General features: G+C 38.1%; 1 protein-coding gene and 2 pseudogenes across 1 annotated transcript in view; all 3 read left to right on the forward strand.

The window, feature by feature from the left end:
- MORC1 (MORC family CW-type zinc finger 1) overlaps positions 1–27467 on the forward strand; it is a 157536-nt gene that overhangs the window by 55750 nt on the left and 74319 nt on the right. Inside the window, exons 13-14 of the mRNA XM_087861296.1 lie at positions 3130–3273; positions 5431–5585. Coding sequence (XP_087717422.1) covers positions 3130–3273; positions 5431–5585 — 299 coding nt within the window. The remainder of the gene's footprint in view (positions 1–3129; positions 3274–5430; positions 5586–27467) is intronic.
- Positions 7806–8347, forward strand: LOC148110245 (large ribosomal subunit protein eL21 pseudogene; annotated as a pseudogene).
- Positions 13078–13532, forward strand: LOC123784303 (ERI1 exoribonuclease 3 pseudogene; annotated as a pseudogene).

Raw genomic sequence — 27467 nt, forward strand, 5'->3', positions numbered from 1 at the left:
TAAGATTTTCTGTTTGCCAGAATCCTCTGCACTTTGATAAAATAAATTCTGATTTCCGAGGAGGCAGATTTGGTGCTTAATGTGTGATAACTTCTCTTTCTCAGCCTATGACGTTTTATTATATTAAGCATAATATGGTCAAAATCCCCCAACCACATAATCAACGAGAGTATTTATAAAATACATATTTGCATGCATACATGTGTTTACATAATGTGAAAACTTCTGAATACAGAGTGAAAAATTAGCTCATTCTTCAGTTGAGGAAATAACTGTGCCCAGAGTATCAGCTGACTACTTTCTCTGTGTCCTTTGGCAAACGCTAACCTTTGGAGGGTTGGTCTTGGTTTCTTTTCTCTTCTAGTACTGCTTAAAATTTAAAATTGAAAATGTTTCAAATAAACGTATTACATATATAGTTAAAATAAAAAGAGCAAGCCTAACTTAGAAAACCATTCTTTACGTTTGTAAAGTTGACTTGGTCTCCAGCTCAAGTGTTAGACAAGTTAAACTGAGAACATTCAGTGTTGTCTAAGTAAGGCCAGACTTTGAAAATTGGGATAACTTTGAGAAAGAGATTTTTAAAGAAGTCTTACTAGTTTCCAGAATTATTTTTTGTGAACTGTGAAATGCTATATAACCATAACTTTCCTCAAAACTGAAATTTGATATGTTAACTATGCATTTATCAAAATAAATACTAAATAAATCTCATAGAAATCTTCATTAAAAAGTGATGTCCTCTTTATTTTTTTAAAGTTTTTATTTAAATTCCAGTTAGTTAACATACAGTGTAATATTAGTTTTCAGGTGTGTAATATAGTGATTCAGCACTTGTGAACCTCACCCGGTGCTCATCACAACATGTGCTCTCCTTAATCCCATCACCTGTTCCCCACCCCAGCCATCAGTTTGTTCTCTGCAGTTAAGAGTCTGTTTCTTGGTTTGTCTCTCTCTCTCTCTCTTTTTTTCCCTTTGCTCATTTGTTAAATTTCTCTTATGAATGAAATCATATGGCATTTGTCTTTCTCTGACTTGTTTTGCTTACCATTATATTCTCTAGCTCCACCCATGTTGTTGCAAATGGCAAGATTTCATTCTTTTTTTTATGGCTGAGTAGTATTCCAGTGTGTGTGTGTGTGTGTGTGTGTGTGTGTGTGTGTACACACACATCACATCTTTATTCATCAGTTGATGGATGCTTGGGCTGTTCCCATAGCAAAGGCCTCTTAAAAGTTTTCAGAAAGAAAAATCTGGTTGATGAATTGTTTGTAGTTACACTGATATGCAGGAAAGGTGATTGATCTACATTTAAAAAAATTTTTTTAAAGATTTTATTTGAGAGACAGAGAGAATGAGTAGTGGGGAGGGGCAGAGGGACAGAGAGAGAGAAGCAGATGCCCTACTGAGCAGGAAGCCTACGTGGAGCTCGATCCCAGGACCCAGAGATCATGACCTGAGCCAAAGGCAGACGCTTAACCAACTGAGCCACCCAGGCGCCCCTGATCTACATTTTATTAATAATAATGCCACTTAGTTGGTATGAACTTATTTTTGGAACAAAATGCTTTTTAATTTATTGGGTTTTTTAAAAGATTTATTTATTTTGAGAGAGAGAGACAGCAAGCATGAGGGAGAGAGAATCCGAAGCAGACTCCCCACTGAGTGCAGAGCCCAATGTGGGGCTTGATCTCACAACCCTGAGATCATGACCTGAGCTGAAACCAAGAATTGGATGCTTAACTAACTGTGCCACCCAGGCACTCCCCAGATGCTTTAAAAATAATAATAATAAATAAAGACAATCAGTGTGCCAGTGACTATTGCAGAGTGATTATGTAATATCTTGCAACACCCTGTTTTGGGGTCCCTTACATAGTATTCTTTTTTGTTGAAGAGTAAAGGTTTAATATTGAATATACATTTTTGGGGAAAAGTGTGATTTGTATATATTTGACCCAACATGTATGTGCTTAAAAAATACATACTGTGTTAATCCAAGTCAATAACTTTCTTTAAAGTCTAATGTACTCTGTATATCCTGTCTACATAGAAGGACTAATAGGACTTTTTCTTTGTCCTTTAATCATAGATGTATTTAACCAGTCCAGTAAGCATATTTGTGTCAGTTGTAATGGTATGTTATCATAAATTTGAAAAGAAAAGGCTGTTTTTGTGGAACGAGGAGAGCTACAAGATGGGTAGAGGGGAAGAATTATATTGGTACCATTCTTGGTAGGGAAAGGAACATCGGTGAGACACCTGCTCTGTTCCAGGTTTATACTTAACATTCTCTCTTCCAGTCCTCATGGCATCCCAAATGGCTGGGTACGTATTATTCCCATTTTTCAGAAGAGACAGAGTCGAAGTGACTCATCCATGGTCACACGGTTATTACAGAGATGAGCTTAGAGTTGAAGCCAGCTCCGTCTTTCCGATTCTTACATCCAGGCACTTCTTACAGCTCCAGGCAGCCTACTGTTACTACTGTTGTTTCTATCATATTCTGCTGTGTCTTAATTTCTGTTTTTACACTTTTAATAGAAAAGTCACATAAAACATAATATAGCAGGACAGAGTCAGAAAAACAGGAGCTCATGTCTGTTGCCCTCGTAAACTTGCCTTATTAATTTTGATTTACCTTTGATTTTGGAGAAAGAGAGAAGGCTACACACAGAATATCTTTTGGCACATTCCAATCTATATAGGATATTGAGAGGCTTGAGGACATGCTGGAAGTTAAAACCACATCCAGTGTTAAAAATACCTAAATTTTAAAAGAGTCAAATCATCATTTTTTCAGAAACACTGCAGTGTACATACATATGAGACCACTTAACATTTCACCAGTCTTTGGCATTTTCTAGTTCTTGTAAATTGAGGTTGGCAAATGAGGTTGTTTCTTAATGAAGGCCTTCTTGTGTTTGCCTGGTATGGCCATCATGTTTATGCAAAATACTTGGCTATGGAGAGATACTGAGTGTACCCACTAGGTTTTGCAAAATACCTGGGTATTTTATATATAGTCCCTTTGATGTTTATCTTCTCAGTTTAATTATTGGCAGTTTATAAACTGTATATTTTTATTTAATAACAACCTTTTTTTAACTTTTCTAAATATGATGCCAGAGAATTAAAAAAAGCAAGGACACTCTGCTTGTTCTTTGGAGTGAACATAGAAAATCGAAGCCAAGCTGGGATGTTCATTTACAGTAATAACCGGCTGATCAAAATGCATCAGAAAGTGGGCCCACAGTTGAAACTGAAGTCCTTGTAAGTATGTTTTTGTTTTCAGAGGCATAGGCAGGATGGGGGAGACTGCAGTAAGATTCTGTCTATGGAGTTAGATGAGTGATTAATCATGATGGGGAGCAGGTGTCATGTCCCCTGTTCACCCTTCCCATCAATGCACAGGCATTAATCTGCCTAATTTATAGTATTGGCAGAGCTGCATGGCTGTCCTAAGGCAAAAGCATGCTTTGGGAAAATTTTTCAGTACATTTCCTGAGCACCTTGATGTGTTACCATTTCTTGCACTGTCTCCTTGGGTTAGGTTCTTAATATTGTACCAATTTAAAAATAATACAAGCATAATAAAGAAATTTTAGGAAAGAAAAATCCATAGTCTTGTAAAGCAACCCTGTTAACATTTTGTGCAACCCTTACACGTGTGAGTTCTTGCCTGTTACCTGCACGAGCGTGTATTATTAACACTCTCCAGCCTAATTGGCTTCCGGAGTAATACGTTCTGGTGCTTTCCCGATGGTCTGAAACTCCACGGGCTGCTGTCATCAATTATGTAGAGAGTCAAAAAATAAAGGATAATTTTGACCAGTAAAATGGCTCAGAGGTCAAACACAATAATCGTGACTAGTAGAATGGCTCAGGGGAACATTCTTCATCTGATTTCTCACTCTCGAGGAATTAGCAGTTCATTCACTTGTTCATTCAGCAAGCTCTCATGTTGCAGTATCGTGTACCAGGCACTGCCCTAAGCTCTGCAGACAAGATGGTGAACAGCTGCTACCCTCTGCTAAGGAACTTACAGTCAGTCAAAGGGACCAGTATATAAATATGTATTTTTTTATATTCTGTGGAAACAGCAAGAATGATCTTTAAAAAAAAAATTAGTGTACTCTCTTGTATAAAACGCCACTGCGTGTTGAATAGAATTGGTTACCCTGCTCTTCCAGTGATCTGGCCTCTGCCTGGCTCTGGGACAGTCCCTCCCTCCCCCACCGGCAGCTTCCTGTTTCTCATAGATCCCAAGCTCGCTTGCTCCTGTGCCTGGTGCCTGCCATCCCTCTGCCTTGAACCTTCTGTCCTCAGATCTCTGTAGTGCTGGTCTTGGCGTGTTACTTAGGCACCAACTCTAAAGTTCCCTCCACAGGAAGGTCTTCCTGGACTGTCTGATTAACGGTAGCTCCTGCTATCAGCCCCCCACCTTATCACTCTTCACATGTTACAGCACCTGCTTTATTTTGCTCCTACCCCTTAAAACCATCTGAAATGATCTGGTTACCCTTACTGCCTGTTACGCTTCAATAGAAGAGAAACTTTATAAGCAGGGACCTTGTTTTTCTTGCTCAATACAGCATTCCTAGTTCCTGAAATAGGGCCAAGTGCTATGGATGGATGGATGGATGGATGGATTAATTAATATATGCTAGAGGCAAGCATCAGGTGCAAAAAGACCATTGGGATGGGTAGTCATCCAAACTGGGAGAAGTTGAGTCAGGCTTCCTGGAAGAAATGATGCCTAAATGTAGACTTACAGAATGAATAGTGAAAGGAGGGCAGGGTGGAAGGGGGACAGTATGGAAAACATCGTAGGCAGCAGCTCCACACTGGGAAGGCTTGGTCTGTGTGCCTTGCCAAGGGAAGTTGGGAGAGCTAGACAACTGGATGCTCTTTCCCAAAACAGGGAATCTAAGCAGAATATTCTGTCACATTGCACCCCTCTGCAATGATGAGGAAAAATTCAACCTGACAGATGAAATGAGGATGGAGAAAGTCACTCTCTGGCCAGATCATTAAAAGGGTCATGTCAGTTTATTTCAGCAAAACATTGTTAGTGGTGTCTAATGCTAAAAAGCTTCCTCTTCCCATCCACCCTGATTCCCATGTAAGGTTTAGGTTTGGAAAGGGAGTCATATTAATTTAGTAACAGTGTGCATTAAGAGATTTTTTATTATGAGACCAGACATACCTAGGATTACCATAGATTTATGTAACAAAATACAGTTTTAACTTGTTAAACTTTGACATGGTCCAGACCAAGTGAGTCAATTTATTTGTTAAAAAAAAAAACAAAACACCAAAAACCCAAAAAAACCACAACTGATTTCAAAAGACCATGGTATATTTGCTTTTTCTTTTTCCTTAGCTAAGTTTCCCAGAATTTACTTATGTATTTATTTATTCTCCCAGACTTGGTGCAGGCGTGGTTGGAATTGTTAATGTACCGTTGGAGATCATGGAGCCATCCCATAATAAGCAGGAATTTCTCAATGTCCAAGAGTATAATCATCTGCTAAGAGTCATGGGGCAATACTTGGTCCAATACTGTAAGGACACCGGGATCAGTGAGTATTCAATAGTCACAGTAAGAGATACGTAATCAAGAGTCAACTTACGTGATTTCTTTAAGCTGGAATGATTGCACTGATTGAGGCAACTGGCAGCCCAAAGCCCTAAAAGAGAGCTCCTTTTATTTATTAAAATAATAATAATAGGGACACAGGGGTGGCTCAGTCGGTTAAGCGTCTGCCTTCAGCTCAGGTCATGATCCCAGGGTCCTGGGATTGAGTCCCACGTTGAGCTTCTTGCTCAGTGGAGAGTCTGTTTGTCCCTCTCCCTCTGCCTGTCTAGTGCGCTCTCTCTCTCTCTCTCAAATAAATAAATAGGATCTTTTAAAAGTAATAATAAATAAGAGAAATGAGAAGGGAGCCAGTCTCAGAATCTTCTCCAGAATATTATGTGAAAAATAAAGCAACAGATTAAAAACTAAGAGAGAAGGGCAGTCAGCAGAAAGAGAGCTGATCATGGAGGAAGGAAGCAGAAGTTTGCTTGAGGAAGGCCTAGGGGGCCACTCCAAGACTCTGCTGTGTGGGAAGGAACACGTAGTTCCATACAGACCTGAGAAGCTCCCATAGCATTGATATATCATGCCATCGCATAATCATTGTTGACCCTGGATAATTGTAGATGTGTGTTAAACCTTGTTTTGTAAGGCTGACAAGTTTAGAATATGTTAATGAAGATTTCGATTAAAAATCATTGAAATAAATATATTCGGAAACTTTTTAAGAAATATCCTAGTTATTTATTTATGACAGAGCATGTGAGCGTGTGAGCAGGGGCGAAGAGCAGAGGGAGAGGGAGAAGTAGGGTTCCTGCTGAGCAGGGAGCCTGACGCAGGGTTAGATCCCAGGACCCCAGAGTCATGACCCGAGCCAAAGGTAGATGCTCAACTGAGTCACCCAGGTGCACCCCCCCCCTTTTAAAAATGTTATTTATTTATTTATGAGAGTGAGCGAGTGCATGAGCAGTGGGGAGGAGCAGAGGGAGAGGAAGAAGCAGGCTCCCAGCCGAGCAGGGTGCGTATATATTCCAAAACTTTAAGATAAACTTTATTTATCTGAAAAATTTGGCTTATTCAGACCACTTCATTACCCAGAGATACCTGAACAATGAGATGGTGTGCTGTGCATTAATGAAATAAACTTCCTTTAAGTTATGCAGACATAGGGCTTCATTTATGGAAAGAAATAGGCTACTGTGTTCAATGATTTGCATGAAGTATGTATAATTCATGCATATCAAAAATTATGTCTCTACCCCTGAGACAACTTGAAATCTTGCTGCTCTCCTTGAAGTTGTGATTTTAGAATATTTTCTTTTCTTTTGCACTCACTTAGCTGAGTGCTGAAATTTTCTTACAGCAGTGAAACAGGAAGAATACAGGAACTCGGGAGAAAAAGCAGAGCGGGAATGAAGGTGCGGGCGCCGGGTTTTCGTGTCAGGGTCTGAAATGTACTCAGTGTGAGCAGCGTCAGCATTGCCTGAGAGCTCGTTAGATAGGCAGCGTCTCAGACCTGCTGGCCTGCAGTCTGCATGTCAGCAAGATGGCCGGTGATCTGTAGGCACGTTTGAGTTGGAGAAGCACGGCTCTGTAGAGTATATCCATGTACCATTTGCTTAGCATAGACATACTTTTTCCACGTGTGTTTTTTTCTCATAGACATGTCTGAAGTTATACTGAATGTAGGAATGAGTACCTTACTTGGCAGGTTATACTTAAAGCTGTAGAAAACAGAGGGCTATCAGAGTGAGATATAAGTCAAGGATCTACTCTCTGGTCTTGAAATGCTAGCATGACATAGTGCAAAAGAAAAAGCATTAAGCATTTGAAAATGGTGTGACTTCTCCATTCTCATAGTTTCTCTGTAACCTCTTTCTTGTCTCGCTTGTCCTTGCAATAAGGAATAATCTCAGAAAGAGATGTGAAACTCAAAGGTGAAAGAAATGATCTCCATCCAGCCCACACTTCCTCAGGATAGTCGTATTGAGTCCTGTTCTGGGGAGGGCTCTCTGAAAGCCCATTTTCCTGGTGTGGGGGTGCCCTCCTAACAACTGTACTCTTAACTTTTGGGTGTCACTTGTCTGCTTTCCCCCCATGTGTAATTCCCCAACCCTATCTCAGCCTAATTTTTTCAGAAACTTTTCAGTGGATATACTAAGATTCACAATAAGTTAGGTTTGGCCTTTTGGCTGGAATTGCCATCTTCCAGTAAATCGCCGAAATGACCAATACAAAGGGAAAGAGGAGAGGTACCTGCTATGTGTTCTCTAGGCCTTTTAGAAAACATGGTGTTGTTCCTTTGGCCACATAACATGTGAATCTACAAGAAAGGTGATATTGTGGACATCAAAGGAATGGGCACTGTTCAAAAAGGAATGCCCACAAATATTATCACGGCATAACTGGAAGAGTCTACAGTGTTACTCAGCCTGCTGTTGGCATTGTTATAAACAAGTTAAGGGCAAGATTCTTGCCAAGAGAATTAATGTGCGCATTGAGCATATTAAACACTCAAAGAGCCGAGAGAGCTTCCTGAAGCGGGTGAAGGAAAATGATCAGAAAAAGAAGGAAGCCAAAGAGAAGGGTATTTGGGTTCAGCGGAAGCGCCAGCCTGTCCCACCCAGAGAAGCACACTTTGTGAGAACCAACCAATGGAAAGGAGCTCGAACTGCCGGAACCCATTCCCTAGGACTTCACGGCGTGATAAATGTAAAGAAAATAAAAGACCTCAAGACTGTAAAAATGTTTTTCTTAATTGAGTAGAAGTGTGGTGTCCTTTCGCCCCCAGAAATAGTTAAAGCAAAAAAAAAAAAAAAAAGTTAGTTTGCATTTTAATTATTATTAGTTAATACCATGTTGTTTTCTTAATTTCGTAATTGCCTATGAATTGATTCCGGGCTGAGGGTGCTTTTACAAAAGGTGTTCCTCAAGAACGAAGTCAGGGAGTGGAGAAAGGAGAGCGAGCATGTGTATTTGTTCACATATATGATGACCTCATCCCAAAACTTCCTTATCAAACTGAATCAAGTAATCGAGGTCAGAATTTATAGTTTCAGGAACTGTGCTGAGAAGATCGACCTTCAAGGTCTTTGTGTATTAATTCCCACAGGAATAACCAAAGTTATCTAATTCTTGCCTAATGCTCTAAAAGCCAGTATTGAAAAGTATTTGGGTAGATTTTTGCCTTATAAATAAAAGATGCAATCTTTGTATTGGCTATAAATCTGATCTGTTTCTATGGAAAATTGAGGCCTTGTAAAAATCAGATCCACAGAAAGGGAAATGGAGAGGTAATGACTTTGTCATTTATCAAATCTGCATTTATGTTTGGCACAGTTGATGCTAAGAACCTCAGATGTATTTCTTTTGTCTTTAGTCTGACCGCACCTCACTGTGTGCTGCTATGTTTCCTGAAGCTTTATGCATCCTTACAGTGAAATGGAAATATTGATCATCAGCTTTCTGGAGTAGGGAGAGAAGAAGGAAAAGATAGAAAAAAAAATCAAATGAAATTTGCATTTGAACGGAAGGAATGACATAGAAATTTATTCTAAACTTTTCTAAACTGGATGAGAATACCAGCTAATGTGCTATGTGAAATCTGGGGCATAATAAGCATAACCTGTCCTAGCAGAACTCAAATGATAGGGCCTTAAGGGGAGTAAGGAGGCTAAAAATCACCTAAGCTAGTCACCCCCCTGATGCTTTAATCTCGTCTACCTCACCCACCCCTGCCCCAGGCAAGTGGACCACCTTTTTAAGCCCCAGCGAGGGTTTCCTGTGAAAGAAAAATGGCTACTTCTTGGGGCAGCCTGTGAGTCTCTGCACAGCTGTATTAGAAAAATACATGTTTGTATCAAAGTCAAATCTGTTTGTCACATGTTGTTTCATTCACTTACCTATGGTAGGCACAGAGTGTTCTAGGACGAGCCCGTCAGACGTGGTCCATCCTCTCTGGGAGTTTGCGGTCTAGCAGGCTAACACCATTTGACAATTAGAAATGGGATTGGTGCCCAACAGAGAAGAAGGCAGCAGCCAGCGCTCAGGAGCGAGAGGCCTCCTTGAGGAAGTGATGTTTCCTAAGGATGCGGAGGAGTTAGCCAGGTCAACAAAAGTTTCCCCTCTTGGGGCCATAAAGGATAGGCCTGAAGCCTTTCCAAATGACAGCCCCCCAGGTACTTGAAGACAGCCTTTCTGTCTCTCTTCAGCCTTATTTTATCCTAACATTTCCAGGTTCTGTTGCTATTCTTCCTTTGATGGGTGTTAAATATATTCACCAGCTTAATGTCATAGTTTATAAAGTGTGCTGGTCACGTAGAAACAAAAATTTCAGATGAAACCCAGCCTTGAATAAAATGGGATCATCATCTCTTTTCTTCTTAAGTTGTTGTGATTCTACTGATGCAGCCTGATATATTAACTCTCAGTAAGCACATTATTGACTTTCAGTGTCTTTATTGCCAATTAAAATTCTTAATAAAATTTTTAATGTGTATTCTTGTTAAGCCATACATCTCCTATATTTTTTTCCAGTGTTTTTGGACCCTAGACTAGAATCATACATTTAGTCCTATTACATGCTATCACCTTATTAGGCCTATCCTTTCATGAATCTCTTGTTGACTCCTAACTAATATGCTATTTTTCCAGATAAGTTTGGGCCGTATTTTCTCTATGATTTCATTTAAGTCCTGTTGCATAGGATAGAAAAATCAAGCACTTGGCCCTCCACTGACGACCTCCACTGAGGTAGAAATGGGATACTGGATAAATAAATTAATCAGTTACAAATCTTCCTAGGTAGGCTGTCATCTCGCTCACGTCAATTTCTCTGTGTATAATTTTGAAAATGAGAGGTAATATTTGTTAGATGAATAGTTATTTAAAAAATAGATAATGCTTTACGTCTTAGGTTGGGCTACTGTAACGAAATACTATAAACTGGTGGCTAATGAACAGCATAAATATATTTCTCACAGTTCTGGAGGCTGGAAGTCCAAGATCAGGGTCCCGGTATGGTCACATTCTGCCTTCTAGTTTGCAGACTGCTGACTTCTTATATCCTCACCCGGTAAAAAGAGAGTGAGGCAGCTCTCGTAAGGGCACTAATCCCATCATGAGGACTCTGCTCACATGACCTAATTACCTCCCAAAGACCCCACTGCCAAAGACCATCACACTGGGGATTAAACTTCAACATATGAATTTACTAGGGATGCAAACATTCAGTCCATAGCACTCTAATAGCTATAGTTAGCTACTGATGACAAATACTGTTTTCTTATGATGTGCTTCAGTCTCTATGATCTCAGAAAGGCACTACAAGAAAAATGAAATGCAGCATTTCTGCTAGGGATACATGTTGAGTGAGGAGGTCTATATAAATATTGAAAGGTGAGACTATGAGACAAGTTTATTTGGAGATGTAGGTCAAGAAATAATTCATATCTCTTCAGTTTTTGAAGTTACAGATTTTATGTATTCTATTTCATTTAAAAATATATTTTCAATATTATGTTATTTTTTTAAAAAGACTTTATTTATATGAGAGAGAGAGCATGAGCAGGGGGAGTGGCAGGCAGAGGGAGAAGCAGACTCCCCACTGAGCATGGAGCCCGACCCAGGGCTGGGTTCCAGGACCCTGAGATTATGACCTGAGCCAAAGTCAGACACTTAACTGAATGAACCACCCAGGCAACCCTTATGTTTTATTTTGAAATTTTTCATTTTGGTATTACGGACCAAATTGTTTTGTCAGAATTCATATGTTTTAGTCCTAATCCCTAGTACCTCAGAATGTGACTGTATTTGGAGACAGGGCCTTTGTAAAGGTGATGAAGTTAAAATGATGCCCTTTGAGTGAGGCCTAATCCAGTCTGACCAGTGTCCTTACAAGAAGAGGAAATTTGGACAGAAAGAGCCCAGGGATGGCTGTGCGCAGAGAAAAGATGATGTGAGGAAGTAAGTTTCCGTTGTTTACGCCACCCAGTCTGGTTTTTGTTGTTGTTGCTGTTATGGCAGCCCTAGCAAACTAATAACATATGGCAAATTGTGAAATTAGACAGAATTAAAGAGAATATAATGGAACCCATAAATCCATTTATCCAACCTCAACAGTTATCAACTCCTGGGCAAACTCGTGTCATCTATATTCCTCCTACTCCTCAACAGCTAGATTATGAAGAAAATTCCAGACATTATATAATTATGTCAAATGTATTTATCATATATTTTTAAAGGAAAGAACTCTGTTTAAAAACATAATCACAGTATGAATATAACACCTAAAAATTATCAGTACTTCCTTAATACCATAAAATATCCAGTCTGTTGTTATATTTCTCATTATCTCCTGTCATAATATAATTCATGGTCCTTCTTACCTATCTCCATATTTCTCTTTCTCCCTTTTTTTTCCTTGCAATTTATTTGTAGGAAAAACTGGGCTGGTTGTTTCATAGTATTCACATGCTCTAAATTTTGCTTGCTGCATTGCTGGATATGGCTTAACAGGTTCTTTCATTCTGTTGATTTTTATGCAAATTGGTAGAAGCTAGCAGCTTGACCAAATTCAGACCTGGTGTTTTTTTCATTTGTTTTTTTGTCAAGATGCTTCATAGGTAGTATTGTGTTCTACTGTCAGGTTGTCCAGTTCTCTCTCTTTTAATGACATTAGCAGTTAGTGATCAATGCTTAGATCCCTTAGGAGTTCCAAAATCTTCTATTCTAATTCTATCATATTTTTATCATTTATCAGCTCTAAGACTTCTATAAAGAAAAAATTTTTCATCTTCCATTTGGTCACTTGTGTTAGTTTGTGTTTTACTGTTTGACAGAAACAATGTAGAATCTTTAGATTAGATTATTATGTCTAATTTCTGACAAAAGTATTGAATAAAAGCTTGATTAGAGATAAAACAATAAAAATGATAGAGACATTTGCCTGACTTATATGGCATAAATATGTACTCTGCTTAAAATCATTACTTCATGCCAGTTCTCAGCAAATAGCAGGATGGTTCAGGAGTTTATTGGATTGATTTCTGTTTTAAAAAAAATCACATTCTTAGATTTTATCCATTTACACTGCTTTCACCTGGTAATTGAAATTATCACCATCCACAGTACTTAGGCTTCCTTTTCTTTCTGACTGCACTTGTATTATCATGATAATGACATTTTTTACATCTACAATGAATTTTCATGCTAAAATATCTCAGAGGATCTTACCTATATTGCAAATAAAATACTAAAAAGCCTGGCAGCCTTCTTTTGTCTGGAATTAAATATACTCTTATTTTTCCAGTCTGATTTCCCTTGCCATACAGAAGCGTGACCTCAGAACTCTATTAGTCCACTTATGTGTGCCTTAGTAAAGAAGAGTAGGTTACATCTTAATGACTGAACCTGAAACAATGCAGGCAGAATTAAACATAAGTTGCATTAACACAGAAAGTAGGTTGTGTCGGCCAGGGTCAGAGTGCATGGAGGAAATCATCAAGTTCCCCATCCTGAAGCTAGATGGTCAGACCATGGAGATCGATTATATCCAGCCCATAGTGCACCCACAGCTTACTCCATTCCGTCCAGAGCTCACTGGGGTTATTCAAGCTGTGGTGGATGGCCTGCCAAGCCTGCAGCAAGTGCTGGAGAGGGTCATCCAAACGTCAAGTCAATTTTTGTCACTTGCGGAGACCGGGATTGAAAGTCCTGCTCCTGGGCCAGTGCCAGTACTTGGGTTTGCCAGTGGCAGACTGCTTCAAGCAGTGGATTAATCTGAAAAAGGCTTGCAGGTTCGCCATGGGCTGCTGGCCTAAGAATGGACTTGTAGACAAGAACGAGGGCCTCAGCCTGTAACACACAGGCATTGATGACTGTTAACAATGTCAGCATCATGAAGGTATTTGCATATCAAGCCTTCATTGTCAAGCAGACATCGCCATTCTGATTGGCCAAGCATAGGATGGGGCAGGATGGGGTAGCTGCTTGGCCCAGCCCAGAACCCTTGTTTCCCTCACCAGAGGGGAAAAGGAAGAGGGGCACAGCTCTACATCCAGAGTGCCCCTCCAGCCTGCCCTGTGGACTTGTGCCCTGGGTAAGGGCTTGGCCACTCGGCCCTTCTGGAGCATACACTTGTGTCCCCCACCCCGCCCCTCAACCTCAGCCCGGGATTAGCCCCTCCCATTGTGGGCCTGGGCTAGGAAGATCCAGGCACTTACTGCCTCCTCCCTGGTACACAGGCTTCTGCTGGAGCCACTGAGCCCCCCTGAGCTCCCTCCTGTCCATAGTGCATGATGTACGGTGAACCCAGGACTCCAGGACAGATCAGGCCCCATCTTGTGTCTACCCCCATCCCTGCTGTGAATGTGCCACTGAATAAAGTCGGGGATATAAGGGGAAAAAAAAGAAGTGATGGAATCTTTGGATTTCTGAGGACATTAAGTCAGCAGGCTTTGTGTATGTCTGAGTAAAGTAAGTCCTGGTGGAAAGATAAACTTTGCTAACCCAGATATTTGGGAGAGTGAGCTGGCCAGCTAGGCAATTGCCCGTAATGACACAGAACTCTAGCACTATGCTTTAGATTAGATTATTATGTCTAATTTTAATTTCCTCATTACAGAGGGAATTAGAAAAGTTGAGTGTATGCAAGAAAAGCAGTGAAAATGATTAAATAAAAATATAACCTAAAAAGAGAAAGCAAAAGTTCTTTCTTCCTGAGGGAAGACACAGAAGAAACCTTTCTTCAGTTTTGTGTTTGAAGGCTTGTTGTCATGGGGCCCCTAACCCTCTTCCTTCTAGTGTCCAGTGCACACAGCGGCGTGTTTTGGAGCTGGGAGCCAGGCAGCCCTAGGGGACTTTAGAGAATGGTTTGGAATCTTCGAATCCCTGTCTACCAATAATTGTCTACAATGACATTGTACCTTATACATACATATGCTACAGTTTTTCCAGTATGTATAGGTGTAGTTTGGGTGGTAAAATCTAGAATCACACAGGAGTGTTACTGAATTCAGTTTATTTTTTTGTCATGTATTTTCTCAGGTCCGGGGTGGGGAGCTAGTGGTTCTGAACTTATTTTGAGGCTTAAGGAGCTTCTCGTGGGAAAACACTGATACAGAATGAGAGAAAATGATGCGATGTTGCCAGGTGAGGTAATGAAGTTGACGCTTCCAAGGAGTTGGACCCATTCCTTAGGTTCCTGGAGCTTTGCCCGGAGCCTGCTGTGCTCACAGTTGAGTGAAGTGAAAACATTCTGGCCGTGGCTTTCACCTACTTCTGCCACTGACCGTCCCGGTGAAGTGAGACTTGCCCACTCTACTCCACCCAGGAGCCAAGGCAATCAATGGGGCCGTAAGCAGCTTCACCGGCACTGAAGACCTCTTGCTTTGCTGTCCATCAGTTCAAGTGGAGTCCTTGGGGAAGTGGTTATGGAGCAGCTCTTGTCAGGTGCCCTGGTGACTCTCTAAGCCGCCATAGCAGCTCTCCCTTGTAAGTGGCCATTGGCCTCACGATTGTCCTCAAGAGCGTACAGGTCTCACTATGAACTGATTGGGGTTGGTATGTTGGTTGAAACTGGTTTGCCATCCCTACCCAACTGACTGCATCATGAATATAAATGATCAGTGCTCACGCATGGATCAGCTTAGGGAAGGGTCTGATGTCTGGCTTAGCTAAGAATGAGGGGTAATGATAAACAGGACGATGTCAACAGAGCAGGAGGCATGATTTATAATCCCCTGAGAATGGATGTGTAATTTCTATCTCAGGAGATCTTTCAAAATAGAATGTAATCATCTGTTTAGTTGCAGAACTGCCTGAAGTCAGGGACCTGATTTAAGCACCTTCATCATATGATTTTCCTGGTGCTTTGATTTCGTAACTGTGTTAGCCTTCCTTATTTTGATTGAAACCATCAAAGCTTTGCTTTGGTAGCTTATTACTGAATTCTATTACTTCTCCTCTCGGCTAATTGATTCCCTGGATGTCTTCGTACATTCTGTGAATAGATATGAAACTGACATCTAGGAGGGTTTCGCCTTTCTCCTCTTTTTAAGTGGCAGAGTCTGTGTGAACTGCTCTTTTAGTTACTGGTGTTTGGCAAATGTTTAGTAAGTTATCGCAGCAGTTCCTGTTATTTTTTCCAAGTTTTAAAAGGCTCCTGAAAAATTAATCAGATTAATTTAAACATTTGGAATCTTCTGAATAAAGTACTCCGCACATAGCTTGCAGTAAATTAAATTTTCAGTTCTCAGATACTCGTTCTAGAAATTAGGACTTTAATTCTGTGTGCATTAATCCCTGATTATTCCACTAATTTAACAAGTTTGTTGATTATTCAAGCAAAAACCTCAAGATATGTATTCTTCTATAATTTTGAATATTATCCGTGTGCTTGTAGCCATTTCCTGTTTACAAAATAAGCTGAATTTTTAGATCAGAATACTTGGAGGATACTAATATAATTTTGGAATTAATAAAGCTTGGGTTATCTTCATAGTATTCTTTATAGGTGGGTGGAAGTATTTAAGATGTATTTTTAAAAATCAAGTACTTTTCAAATTTTGAAGTTTTACCTCTTTTAATTGATTTCTGGATAAAAGGGCAATTTAAAAACCATCATCAAGACATTAACAAAGCATTAACAAAAACATCAGTTATTGAAGCCACATATATAATAACCAAATGTCCATAATTATATACCACACCATTAGCCAAAGCCAACTTAATATAATGAATGATTATTACTAATTTTGCTATTTCTTGCCAGAGTACAACAGACAATTTTTTTTCCAGCTCTATTAGGATATAATTGACAGAAAATAATGGTATATACTTAAGATGTACACATGATGATTTGATATACATATGCATTGTGAATTTCTGACCACAATCAAGTTAATCAACACATCCTTCACCTCACACAGTTACCATTTTGCATACGTGTGGAGGTAGAATGCTTAAGATCTGCTCTCCTAGCAAATTTCAAGTATACAGCATGGTACTACTATAATCATAGCTGCCATGCCATACATTAGATCCTCAGAACTTACTCACCTTATTACTGAAAGCCTGTACCCTTTGGCCAACATCTCCCCATTCACCCTACCCTATAGCCGCTAGCAACCACCGTTCTACTTTGTTTCTATGAGCCCAACTTTATTTTTTTAGATTTCTACATATGAATGATATCATACAGTGTTTGTTTTTCTCTGGCTTATTTCACTTTGCCTAATGGCTTTTAGGTTCATTCATGTTGCAGATGGCAGGATGTCTAACGTTTTATGGCTGGATAATATTGCATTATCTAATCATATTTTTTTAAACCATTCATCCACCAATGGACATAGAGGTTCCATATTTTTGTATCTTGGCTATTCGGAATAATGCTGTAGTGAACATGAGAGTGCCCGTATTTCTTTAAGGTACTGATATCATTTCCTTCAAATGTATATCCATCCACAAGTGGGATTTCTGGGTCATATAGTAGTTCTATTTTTAATATTTTGACAAACCTCCATACTGTTTTCCATAATGGCTGTACCAATTTACATTCCCACCAACAGTGCATGAGGGTTCCCTTTTCTCCATATCTTCATCAACATGTGTTATTTCTTCTCTTTTTGATAATAACCATCCTACTTGGGGGGAGTGATACTGTGCTTTTGACTTACATTTCCCTGATGATTAGCATCTTTTCATGTCCTTTGGCCAACTGTCTATTCAGGTCCTCTACCCATTTTATTATCAGAGTATAAGGTTTTTGTTTGTTTGTTTATGCTATCGACTTGTGTGAGTTCCTTGCATATTTTAGGTATTAAGCCTTTATCAGATACGTGGTTTGCAGATATTTTCCTCCTCCTGTATGTTGCCTTTTCATCTTGTTGATTGTTTTCTTTGCTGTGCAGAAGCTTTTCAGTTTGATGTCATCCCACTTGTTTTTTGTTTGATTTTTGTTGTTGTTGTTTGTTTGCTTTTATTATCTGTGCTTTTGGTGTCATATCCAAAATAGACCAGTGTCAAGAAGATTTTCCATTATTACTCAGCCATCAGAAAGAATGATTACCCAACATTTGCAGCAATATGGATGGGAGTGGAGATTATGCTAAGTGAAATAAGTCAAGCAGAGAAAGACAATTATCATATGGTTTCACTCAATATAAGGAATAGCAGGGAGATCGGTAAGAGAAGGAAGGGAATAATGAAGGGGGGGAGTAAACAGAAAGGGGAATGAACCATGAGAGACTGTGGACTCTGGGAAATAAACTGAGGGTTTCAGAGGGGAGGGGGCTGGGGGGATGGGCTAGCCCCATGATGGGCATTAAGGAGGACAAGTATTCCCTGGTGCACTGGGTGTTATACGCAAACAATGACTCATGGAACACTACATCAAAAACTAATGATGTATGGTATGGTGACTAACATATAATAATAAAAAAAAAACTTTTTCCCTATGTTTTCTTCTATGAGTTTTATGGTTTCAGGACTTATGGTTAAGACTTTAACCCATTTTGAGTTAATTTTTAAGTGGTGTAAGATAGGGCCCAGTTTCATATTTTTGCATGTGGACATACAATTTTTCCAGCACCACATATTGAAGAGACTGTCCTTTCCCCATTGTGTGTTCTTGGTACCCTTGTCAAATATTAGTTGAGTGGGTTTATTTCTGGGCTTTCTATTCTATTCCAGTGGTCTGTGTGTCTCTCTTTATGCCATTATCATACTGTTTTAATTACTATAGCTTTGTAATATATTTTGAAATCAGAAGTCTGATGCCTTCAGCTTTTTTCTTCTTTTTCAAGATAGTTTTGGCTTTTCAGGGTCTTCTGTAGTTCCATACAAATTTGGAGATTGTTTTCTGTACTACTTTTGCATTGAATCTGTGGATTGCTTGAGTAGTATGGACATTTAAAAAATATTAATTCATCCAACCCAAGAATGTAGGATATCCTTCCATTTATTTAGTATCTTTTCAATTTCTTTCATCAGTGTCTTATTGTTTTCAGTATATAAGACTTTTACCTCTGTGGTTAAATTTAATCCAAAGTATTTTATTGTTTTTGATGTTACCGTAAATGAGATTTCTTTCTTAATTTTTCTTTCAGACAGTTCATTGTTAGTGGCAGAAATGCAATTGATTTTAGTATGTTGATTTTGTATCCTTTGTCCTTACTGAATTTGTTGATTAGTTCTAGCAAGTTTCTTGGTGGAGTCTTTAGGTTTTCCATATATACTATCATGTCATCTGCAAACCAGAATTTTTTTTTTTTACTTCTTCCTTTCTGATTTGGATGCTATTTATTTTTCTTCATATCTAATTGCTCTAACTATGACTTCCAGTACAATGTTGAATAGAAGTGATGAGTAGGCATCCTTGTCTTTTTCCTGATCTTGAATAAAAGCTTTTAACTTTTCAGTATTGAATACGATATTAGCTGTGGGCTTGACATAATGGCCTTCATCGTGTTGAGGGACATTCCTTCTATACCTAATCTGTTGAGAGTTTTTATCTTAAAAAGATAGTGAATTTTGTCAATGTTCTTTTTTTAAATTGAAGCATAGTGGACATACACTGTTATATTAGTTCAAGTGTACAACATAGTGATTCAACATTTATATATGTTATGAAGTGCTCACCATGATAAATCTAGCTGTCATCTGTCATCATACAAAGTTGTTACATATTATTAACTATATTTCCTATATTGCACATTGTATTCCCATCTCTTATTATTTTATAACTGGAAGTTTGCACCATTTGTTTATTTTATTTAGGTTCATTTATTTGAGAGAGAGAGGGCATAGTGGGAAGGGGCAGAGGGAGTAGGAGAGAGAGAACCTCAAGCAGACTCCCCACTGAATTTGGAGCCCAACGTGAGGCTCAATCCCACAACCCTGAGATCATGACCTGAGCCAAAATCAAGAGTTGGACACTCAACTGACTGAGTCATTCAGGCACCCCTAGAAGATTGTACCTTTTAATTCTCTTCCCCTGTTTTGTTCATCTCCCCTGGCAACTACCAGATTGTTCTCTATTTATGAGTTTGTTTCTATTTTGTTTTGCTTTTTAGATTCCACATATAAGTGAAATCACATGGTATTTTTCTTTCTATGTGTGATTGATTTCACTTAGCTTAATACCATCTAGGTCCATCCAGGTTGTCACAAATGACAGGATTTCATTCTTTTTAATGGTTCAGTAATATTCCATTGTATATGTATACCACATCTTCTTTATCCATTCATCTGTTGATGGATCCTTAGGTTGTTTCCATATCCTGGCTATAGTAAATAATGCTGTAATGAACATAGGCGTGCAAATATCTGTTTTAATTAGTGTAAATAACCAGAAGTGTAATTGCTGGATCATATGGTAGTTTTATCTTTAGTTGTTGTTTTTTTTTAATAAAACTTCATACTTTTTCCATAGTGGATGCATCATTTTACATTCCCACTCACTGTGCACCAGGGCTGCCTTTTCTCCACATCCTCACCAACACTTGTCATTTCTTGTCTTTTTGATAATAGCCATTCTGACAGTTATGAGGTGATATCTTATTGTGATTTTGATTTGTATTTCCTTAACTGTCAGTGAGGTTGAGCATCTTTTCATGTGTCCATTGGTTATATGTATTTCTTTGGAGAAATGTGTATTTAAGTCATCTACCCATTTTTTAATTAGATTGGTTTTTTGTTTTTTGTTTTTTTTTTGATACTGAGCTGAGTTCTTTATGTATTTTTATTTAAATTCTAGTTAGTTAACATATAGTGAAATACTGGTTTTAGGAGTAGAATTTAGTGATTCATCACTTACATGTAACACCCAGGGCTCACCACATCAAGTGCCCTCCTTAATACCTATCATCCATTTAGCCCATCCCCTGCCCACCTCCCCCAGAGCAAGCCTCAGTTTGTTCTCTATAGTTAAGAGTCTCCTATGGTTTGCTTCCCTCTCTTTTTTTTTTTTTTCTCTTCCCCTGTGTTCATCTGTTTTGTTTCTTAAATTCCTCAGATGAGTGAAATCATATGGTATTTGTCTTCCTCTGACATATTTCACTTAGCATAGTACATTCTAGCTCCATCCACATTGTTGCAAATGGCAAGATTTCATTCTTTTTTATGGCTGAGTAATATTCCATTGTGTGTGTGTGTGTGTGTGTGTGTGTGTGTGTGTATGTATGGGTATATATATATATATATATATATATATATATATATATATATACACCACATCTTCTTCATCCATTCATCAGTCAGTGGACATTTGGGCTCTTTCCATAGTTTAGCTATTGTTGATAATGCTGCTATAAACATAGGGATGCAGGTTCCCCTTTGAATCCGTATTTTTGTATCCTTTGGGGAAATACCTAGTAGTGCAATTGCTGGGTCATAGGGTAGTTCTATTTTTAGCTTTTTGAGGAATTTCCATGCTGTTTTCCAGAGTGGATGCACCAGTTTGCATTCCCACTAACAGTGTAAGAGGGTTCCCCTTTCTCTGCATCCTTGCCAACATCTGTTGTTGTTTCTTGTGTTGTTAATTTTAGCCATTTTGACAGGCGTGAGATGGTACCTCATTGTGATTATGATTTGTATTTCCCTGATGATGAGTGATGTTGAGCATCTTTTCATGTGTCTCTTGGCCATCTGGATGTCTTCTTTGGAGAAATGTCTATTCATGTCTTCTGCCCATTTCTTAACTGGATTATTTGTTTTTCAGATGTTGCATTTGATAAGTTCTTTATAGATTCTTGATGCTAACCCTTTATCTGATATGTCATTTACAAATATCTTCTCCCATGCTGCAGGCTGCCTTTTAGTTTTATTGATTGTTTCTTTCACTGTGCAGAAGCTTTTTCTCTTGATGAAGTCCCAGTAGTTCATGTTTGTTTTTGTTTCTCTTGCCTCTGGTGATGTATCTAGTAAGAAGTTGCTACGGCTGATGTCAAAGAGGTTGCTGCCTGTGTTCTCCTCTAGGATTTTGATGGTTTCCTGTCTCACATTTAGGTCTTTCATCCATTTTGAATTTGTTTCTGTGTATGGTATAAGAAAGTGGTCCAATTTCGTTCTTCTGCATGTTGCTGTCCAGTTTTCCCAACACCATTTGTTGAAGAGACTGTCTTTTTTCCATTGGATATTCTTTCCTGCTTTGTTAAAGATTAATTGATCATATAGTTATGAATCCACTACTGGGTTTAATTGATCATATAGTTATGAGTCCACTACTGGGTTTTCTGTTCTGTTCTGTTGATGTATATGTCTTCTTTTGTTTTAGTACCATACTGTCTTGATGACTGCAACTTTGTAATGTAGCTGGAAGTCCGGAATTGTGATCCCTTCAGCTTTGTTTTCTTTTTCAAGATTGCTTTGGCTATTTGGGGTCTTTTGTGGAATATTTTGATATTAACCCTTACTGGCTATATGTCATTTGCAGATATCTTCTGCCATTCAGGATTTCGCCTTTTTGTTTTGTTGATGTTTTCTTTGCTATGCAGAGCTGTTTAGTTTGATGTGCTCCCTTTTGTTAAGTTTTTGCTTTTGTTGCCCTTTGCTGGAGGAGATCCAAAAAAATACTGCTCAGACTGATGTTCAAGAGCAACTGACTATGTTTTCTTCCAGGAGTTTTATGGGTTTTGGTCTTAATATTTAAGTCTGTAATTAATTTTGAGTTATTTTTTATATATGGTGTAAATTTTATTCTTTTGCATGTAGTTGTCCTCACATGTCCTTTCTACATGTATTGGGATGATGATATGTTTTTTATCTTTCCTTCCGTTAATGTGGTGTATTGCATTTATTGATTTGTGTATAAATCAATTTCATCCAGGGATAGATTCCACTTGATCATAGCATATGATCCTTTTTTTTTTTTTTGTGCTGTTGACTATTATTTCTTGTATTATTTTGAGGAGTTTTCCATCTGTATTCATTGGTGATATTCGCCTGTACTTTTCTTGTGGTGTCCTCATCTGGTTTTGGAGTCAAAATAATATTGGCTTTGTAAAATGAGTTTGGCAGTGTGCCCTTCTCTTCAATTGTTTTGGACGAGTTTGAGAAGGATAGCCATTAATTGTTATTTAAATGTCTGATAGAATTCACCAGTGAAGCCATATGGTCCTGAGCTTTTTTTTGTTGGGAAATTTTTGTTTATTGATTAAATCTTCTTACCAGTTACAGATTTTTCAGATTTTCTATTTCTTCATAATTCAGTCTTAGACATTTGTATGTTTTTAGGAAATTACCCCTTTCTTATAGATTATGTGATTTGTTGGCATATAATTGTTCATAGCAGTCTCTTATCTTTTGTATTTCTGGGGTAACAGTTGTAATGTGTCCTCTTTGGTTTCTGATTTTGAGTCTTCACTCTTTTTCTTACTTTAATTAAGGGTTTGTCAATTTTGTTTATATTTTCAAAAAGTAGTTTTTAGTATCATTGATCTTTTCTATTGTTTTTCTGTTCTCTCTTTCATTTATTTCTACTGATATTGGCTATTTCCTTCCTTCTAAGTTTGGGCTTCATTTGTTCTTTTTCTAGCTCCTTGAGGTGAAAAGATTGTTTATTTGAGATCTTTCTTGTTTTTTAATGTATTTATTGCTATGAACTTTCCTCTTAAAACTGCTTTTATTGCTTTGTTAAGGTTTGGTATGCTGTTTCTATTTTCATTTATCTCAGTATATTTTTAAATTTCTCTTTTGAATTCCTCTTTGACCCATTGGTTATTTAAGAGTTTGTTGTTTAATTTTTACCTGTTTTTGAATTTTCACCTTTTCTCCTATTAGTAATTTCTAGTTTATACCATTATAGTCAGAAAAGATATTTGATAATGATTTTAGTATTTGTCAATTTGTTAAGACTTGTTTGTGATCTAACATGATCTATCCTGGAGAATGTTCCATGTGTGTCTGGGAAGAATGTGTATGCTACTGCTATTGGGTGAAATACCGTGTGTCTGTTAGATCCATTTGCTCTAAAGTATGGTTCATGTACCTTATTTCTTTATAATTTTTCTCTGTGATTAATGTATCCATTGTTGGAATTGGGGTAATGAAGTCTCCTACTGTTACTGCATTGTCATTTATTTCTGCCTTCAGATTTGTTAATATTTGCTTAATATATATAGGTGCTCTGGTGTTGGGGTGTGTGTTTGTGTGTGTATATATACATATATACACACACACATATATATGTAAAATATATGTATATAAAATTGTAATTTCCTCTTGATGAATTTACTCTTTTACCATTATATAATGACCTCCTTTGTTTCTTGTTGAACTTTTTGGGTTAAAGTGTGTTTGTCTGGTATCAGTATAGCTATCCTCATTCTCTTTTGGTTTCTGTTTGCATAGGCTATCTTTTTCCATCCCTTCACTTTGAGCTTATATATATCCTTAAAACTGAAGTAAGTGTCTTACAGTCAGCACATAGTTGGGTGTTGTTTTTTAATCTACTCAGCCACTTTATGTTTTTGATTAGAGAATATAATCCATTTGCATTTAACATAATTGCTGATAGATAGGAACTTATCATTGGCATCTTATTGTTTTAATTGCTGTTTTTTGTTCCTTTGTTTCTTCCTTTCTTGCTGTCTTCCTTTGCAATGTGATGATTTTCTGTAGCGTAATGCTGTGAATCCTGTCTCTTTATCTTTTGTTTTGCTCTATTGTTTGTTTTGCTTTACTTTTGTTTATCCTAGGTTTTGCTTTGTAGTTACTGTGAGGCTTGCATAAAACATGCTTTAGTTATAACAGTAGCTTAAGCTTATGACAGGTTAACTTCAGTCTCATACAAAAGCTCTACCTTGTTACTCCCTTTCCCCACAAACATTCTTTGTTTTTTTTCACAATTCAGATGTTTTAATATTGTATATACGCTAAGAAATTATTATAGCTATACTTATTTTTAATACTTTTGTCTTAACCTTTATACTACAATTAAATGATTTATACACCACTCTTTAGTACTAGAGCATTCTGAATCTATGTACTTACTTTTACCAGTGAATCTTACATTTTCATGTTTTCAAGTTACTAATTAGTATCCTTTCATTTCAGCTTAAAGAATTCCCTGTAGCATTTCTTGTAAGGTAGGTCTAGTGGTAATGAAAAAGCTTAGCTTTTGTTTGGGAAATTCTTTGTGTCTCCTTAATTTCTGAAGGACATCTTTGCTGGGTAAATTATTCTGGGTTGGCAGCTGGTGGTGTTCTTGTTGTCGTTTTTGTTTTTGTTTTTTTAGCACTTTGATTATATCATCCCACGCTCTCTTGATTTACAAGGTTTCTGCTGAAAAATCCACTGATGGCTTGGTGGAGGTTCCCTCGTATGGGAGGAATTTTTTTCAGGGTATCTGTATAAATGTCTACAGACTGAGTAACACATAAAAGAAAATAGAAACCGGCATGATATGTTTCCTCCTGCTGCTATCCTTCTGACTTATTTATCCACTTGCTGAACCATCTGCCTAGTCTTCAGGGTCCAGTCCTTGGCAATTTGTTTTAATAGCATGTTGTAAGTTGCGCAAGTTGGAGTAGTTTCTGTCTGGAGAAACAAAGTTGAATTTCCGTTGACAGTTAGAAGAAGCTGTTTCTGACCCCCAGAGTGAATAATTCTGGTTGTTTTCTTTGTCCTGATATTTGCTTTGAATAGTATAATATCTTCTGTCAGGCCTGCTCATGATGTTTGGGCTACTGAATATCCTCTCTTCTGCTTTGATAGCCAGTCATTCTTTAGTATTATTGAATCTTGCAAGTAAACATTAAGCTCTGTGTGTCAGCCTCTGAAAACAAAATCCTAACATAGCCACTGTCTTCAAGGATTTCGCTATCTAGAGGGAAAAATAGGCATAAAGTAAACTAAAATGTAATGTGTAAGCATTAAAGAATGATGTGATCACAGAGCAGGGATCATCCCCACCCTTGAGAGGTATGTGCCTGTTTCTAACATCCTAGTAGTTTTACCACCCTTAAGGTGTTTATGTTGGGGTTCACAGTTGATACTTGTTTTAGAAGTTATGTGGGTTGTGTTAACTGTGTTTAGTTAATATTTCATGGAGAGACATGATTTCACCTTCATTTTAACCCATACAGCACATTAATAAGAGGTATTTTGTCAAGATTAGCAGCGTTTTTTGAGGCCTTGTTACGTGCAGGATGCTGAGCTCCGTGTTGAGGGCATGCGAAGTTATAAAGCACAGTTCCTCCTTTGAAAAGGTACAGTATCCTTGGGGAAGCAGTATTTAGAGAGAGGATAAATATAATACAGCAGCAACTTAAATTTCTGCAGAGTGCTATAGTTTTTAGTACACCTTCGCATTTATTCTTCATGATAACCCTGTAAGGCAAGTTATTGTAAACACTTTATGATAAGAAAAATCAGTAGCTTCCCACCGTTATACAACTAATGTGTGGCAGAGACAGCAGTCCAAGCCATCTGACTCTAATCTGCAGCACCTCTCACTCCGACATAGTAAAAACTGAGTAGTTCATGCGGAAATCAGAGAATGAGGTCTCAAGCCCTGTCCAGACACCAAAAAATATTTCAGGATCTGGTGAGCAGTGAAGAAGTAGAGTCTGGGCTGGGCCAAGACTCAATGCTGAGCAATTAGCTGAACGCCAAGAGTTTGAGTTGAGAGAAGCCCAAAAAGCAGAGTCCAGAGGGAAATCGGATGCTGCTAGGAGTTTTGTAGAGACAAGGTAGGAGAGCTGGGAATTTGTGAGGGCCGTTTTCAGCCTGGCCCAATTTCATATTTCCTTTCGAAGATGGAGTTCCTTCTTTGCTGGTCTTAATGGCACATAGCATTCTGAACCTAAATTTTAACAGGAATAGTACGGTGTGAGGATGTTTATTTGTAGCTTGCATGGATTATACAGTCGTATGTTAAGGTTGATGTAAGGCTGGCCCTACTGCATATATTTTATTTCCAAGGTGTGTGTGTTAGATTATCACTATTTGTATATTGGTTGAAATGTTTTATATCTGCCACCTTTCAAGTGCTCGGTTGCCACATGTGGCTGGTGGTTACCATATTGGACAGAGTGGTAAACTTGGATTCTTTAAAAAAAAATTTTTTTTAAAGTAATACGTGCACATGTAGAAATATTCAGTGTTCAGAAGGTAAAAAATGAAAAGTGAAAGTGTCTTCTTCCCACCTTCTTCTCAATTTCTTTCCCTCTCCAATGGCACCTACTATTAAAACTTTCTGTTATTTCCTTTCAGGAATAGGAAGGCATATCCATCAAAATTGTATATGTATAAGCTTTTTATAAATTACAAAAATTGACTATGCTAGGTATTCTGTTTCATATCGTTTTGTTTCTTTTTGTTTCATATATTTTTTTAAAAGAAAATATTAACATGCCATCTAAGAGGCCTTGACTCAACTATGCATTTAGCTCTCACTGCCTGTTTTAAAGGTTGCCTACTGTCCTTTGTTTGGAAAGAGTGTTTTTCAGTTTCCTATTTTAGGTTTTTATGTTGTTTCCTTTTTTTTCTTTTGCTATTCAAACAGTATTGTGATAGATATAGTCTTTGTTTTGTATGTTTGTAGCGAAGGTCCTAGCAGTGCAATTGCTGGGTCAAAGGATCAGAGCACAGCCTCTTAAGAAGGGCTGCTAGTGGTCCTCCGTGACTAGTGCTGCGTCTAAGCAAGGAGGGAGTATAGAATCCGGGGTGAGGGTGGGGCGTAAAAGACTGGAAAGAAGGGGACCAGAAGTAAAATAACGGTGAAGAAACTGGCAGTGGGACAAGATGATAAGTATCTGTATCAATAGGTTGAAGGGTGGCCTTTAAGTTTAATCAGTACAGTCGCTTCTGGGAGTAGTTAAGAAAAAAATTTAAATGTTAATGTAGTTTATTGCAATATGTATATATTTTTATAACTGCTGTTGTA

Source organism: Ursus americanus, chromosome 4 (assembly GCF_024610735.1).
Source record: "Ursus americanus isolate L20-20 chromosome 4, mUrsAme1.1.p, whole genome shotgun sequence".
In the NCBI taxonomy this organism is placed as follows: Eukaryota; Metazoa; Chordata; class Mammalia; order Carnivora; family Ursidae; genus Ursus; species Ursus americanus.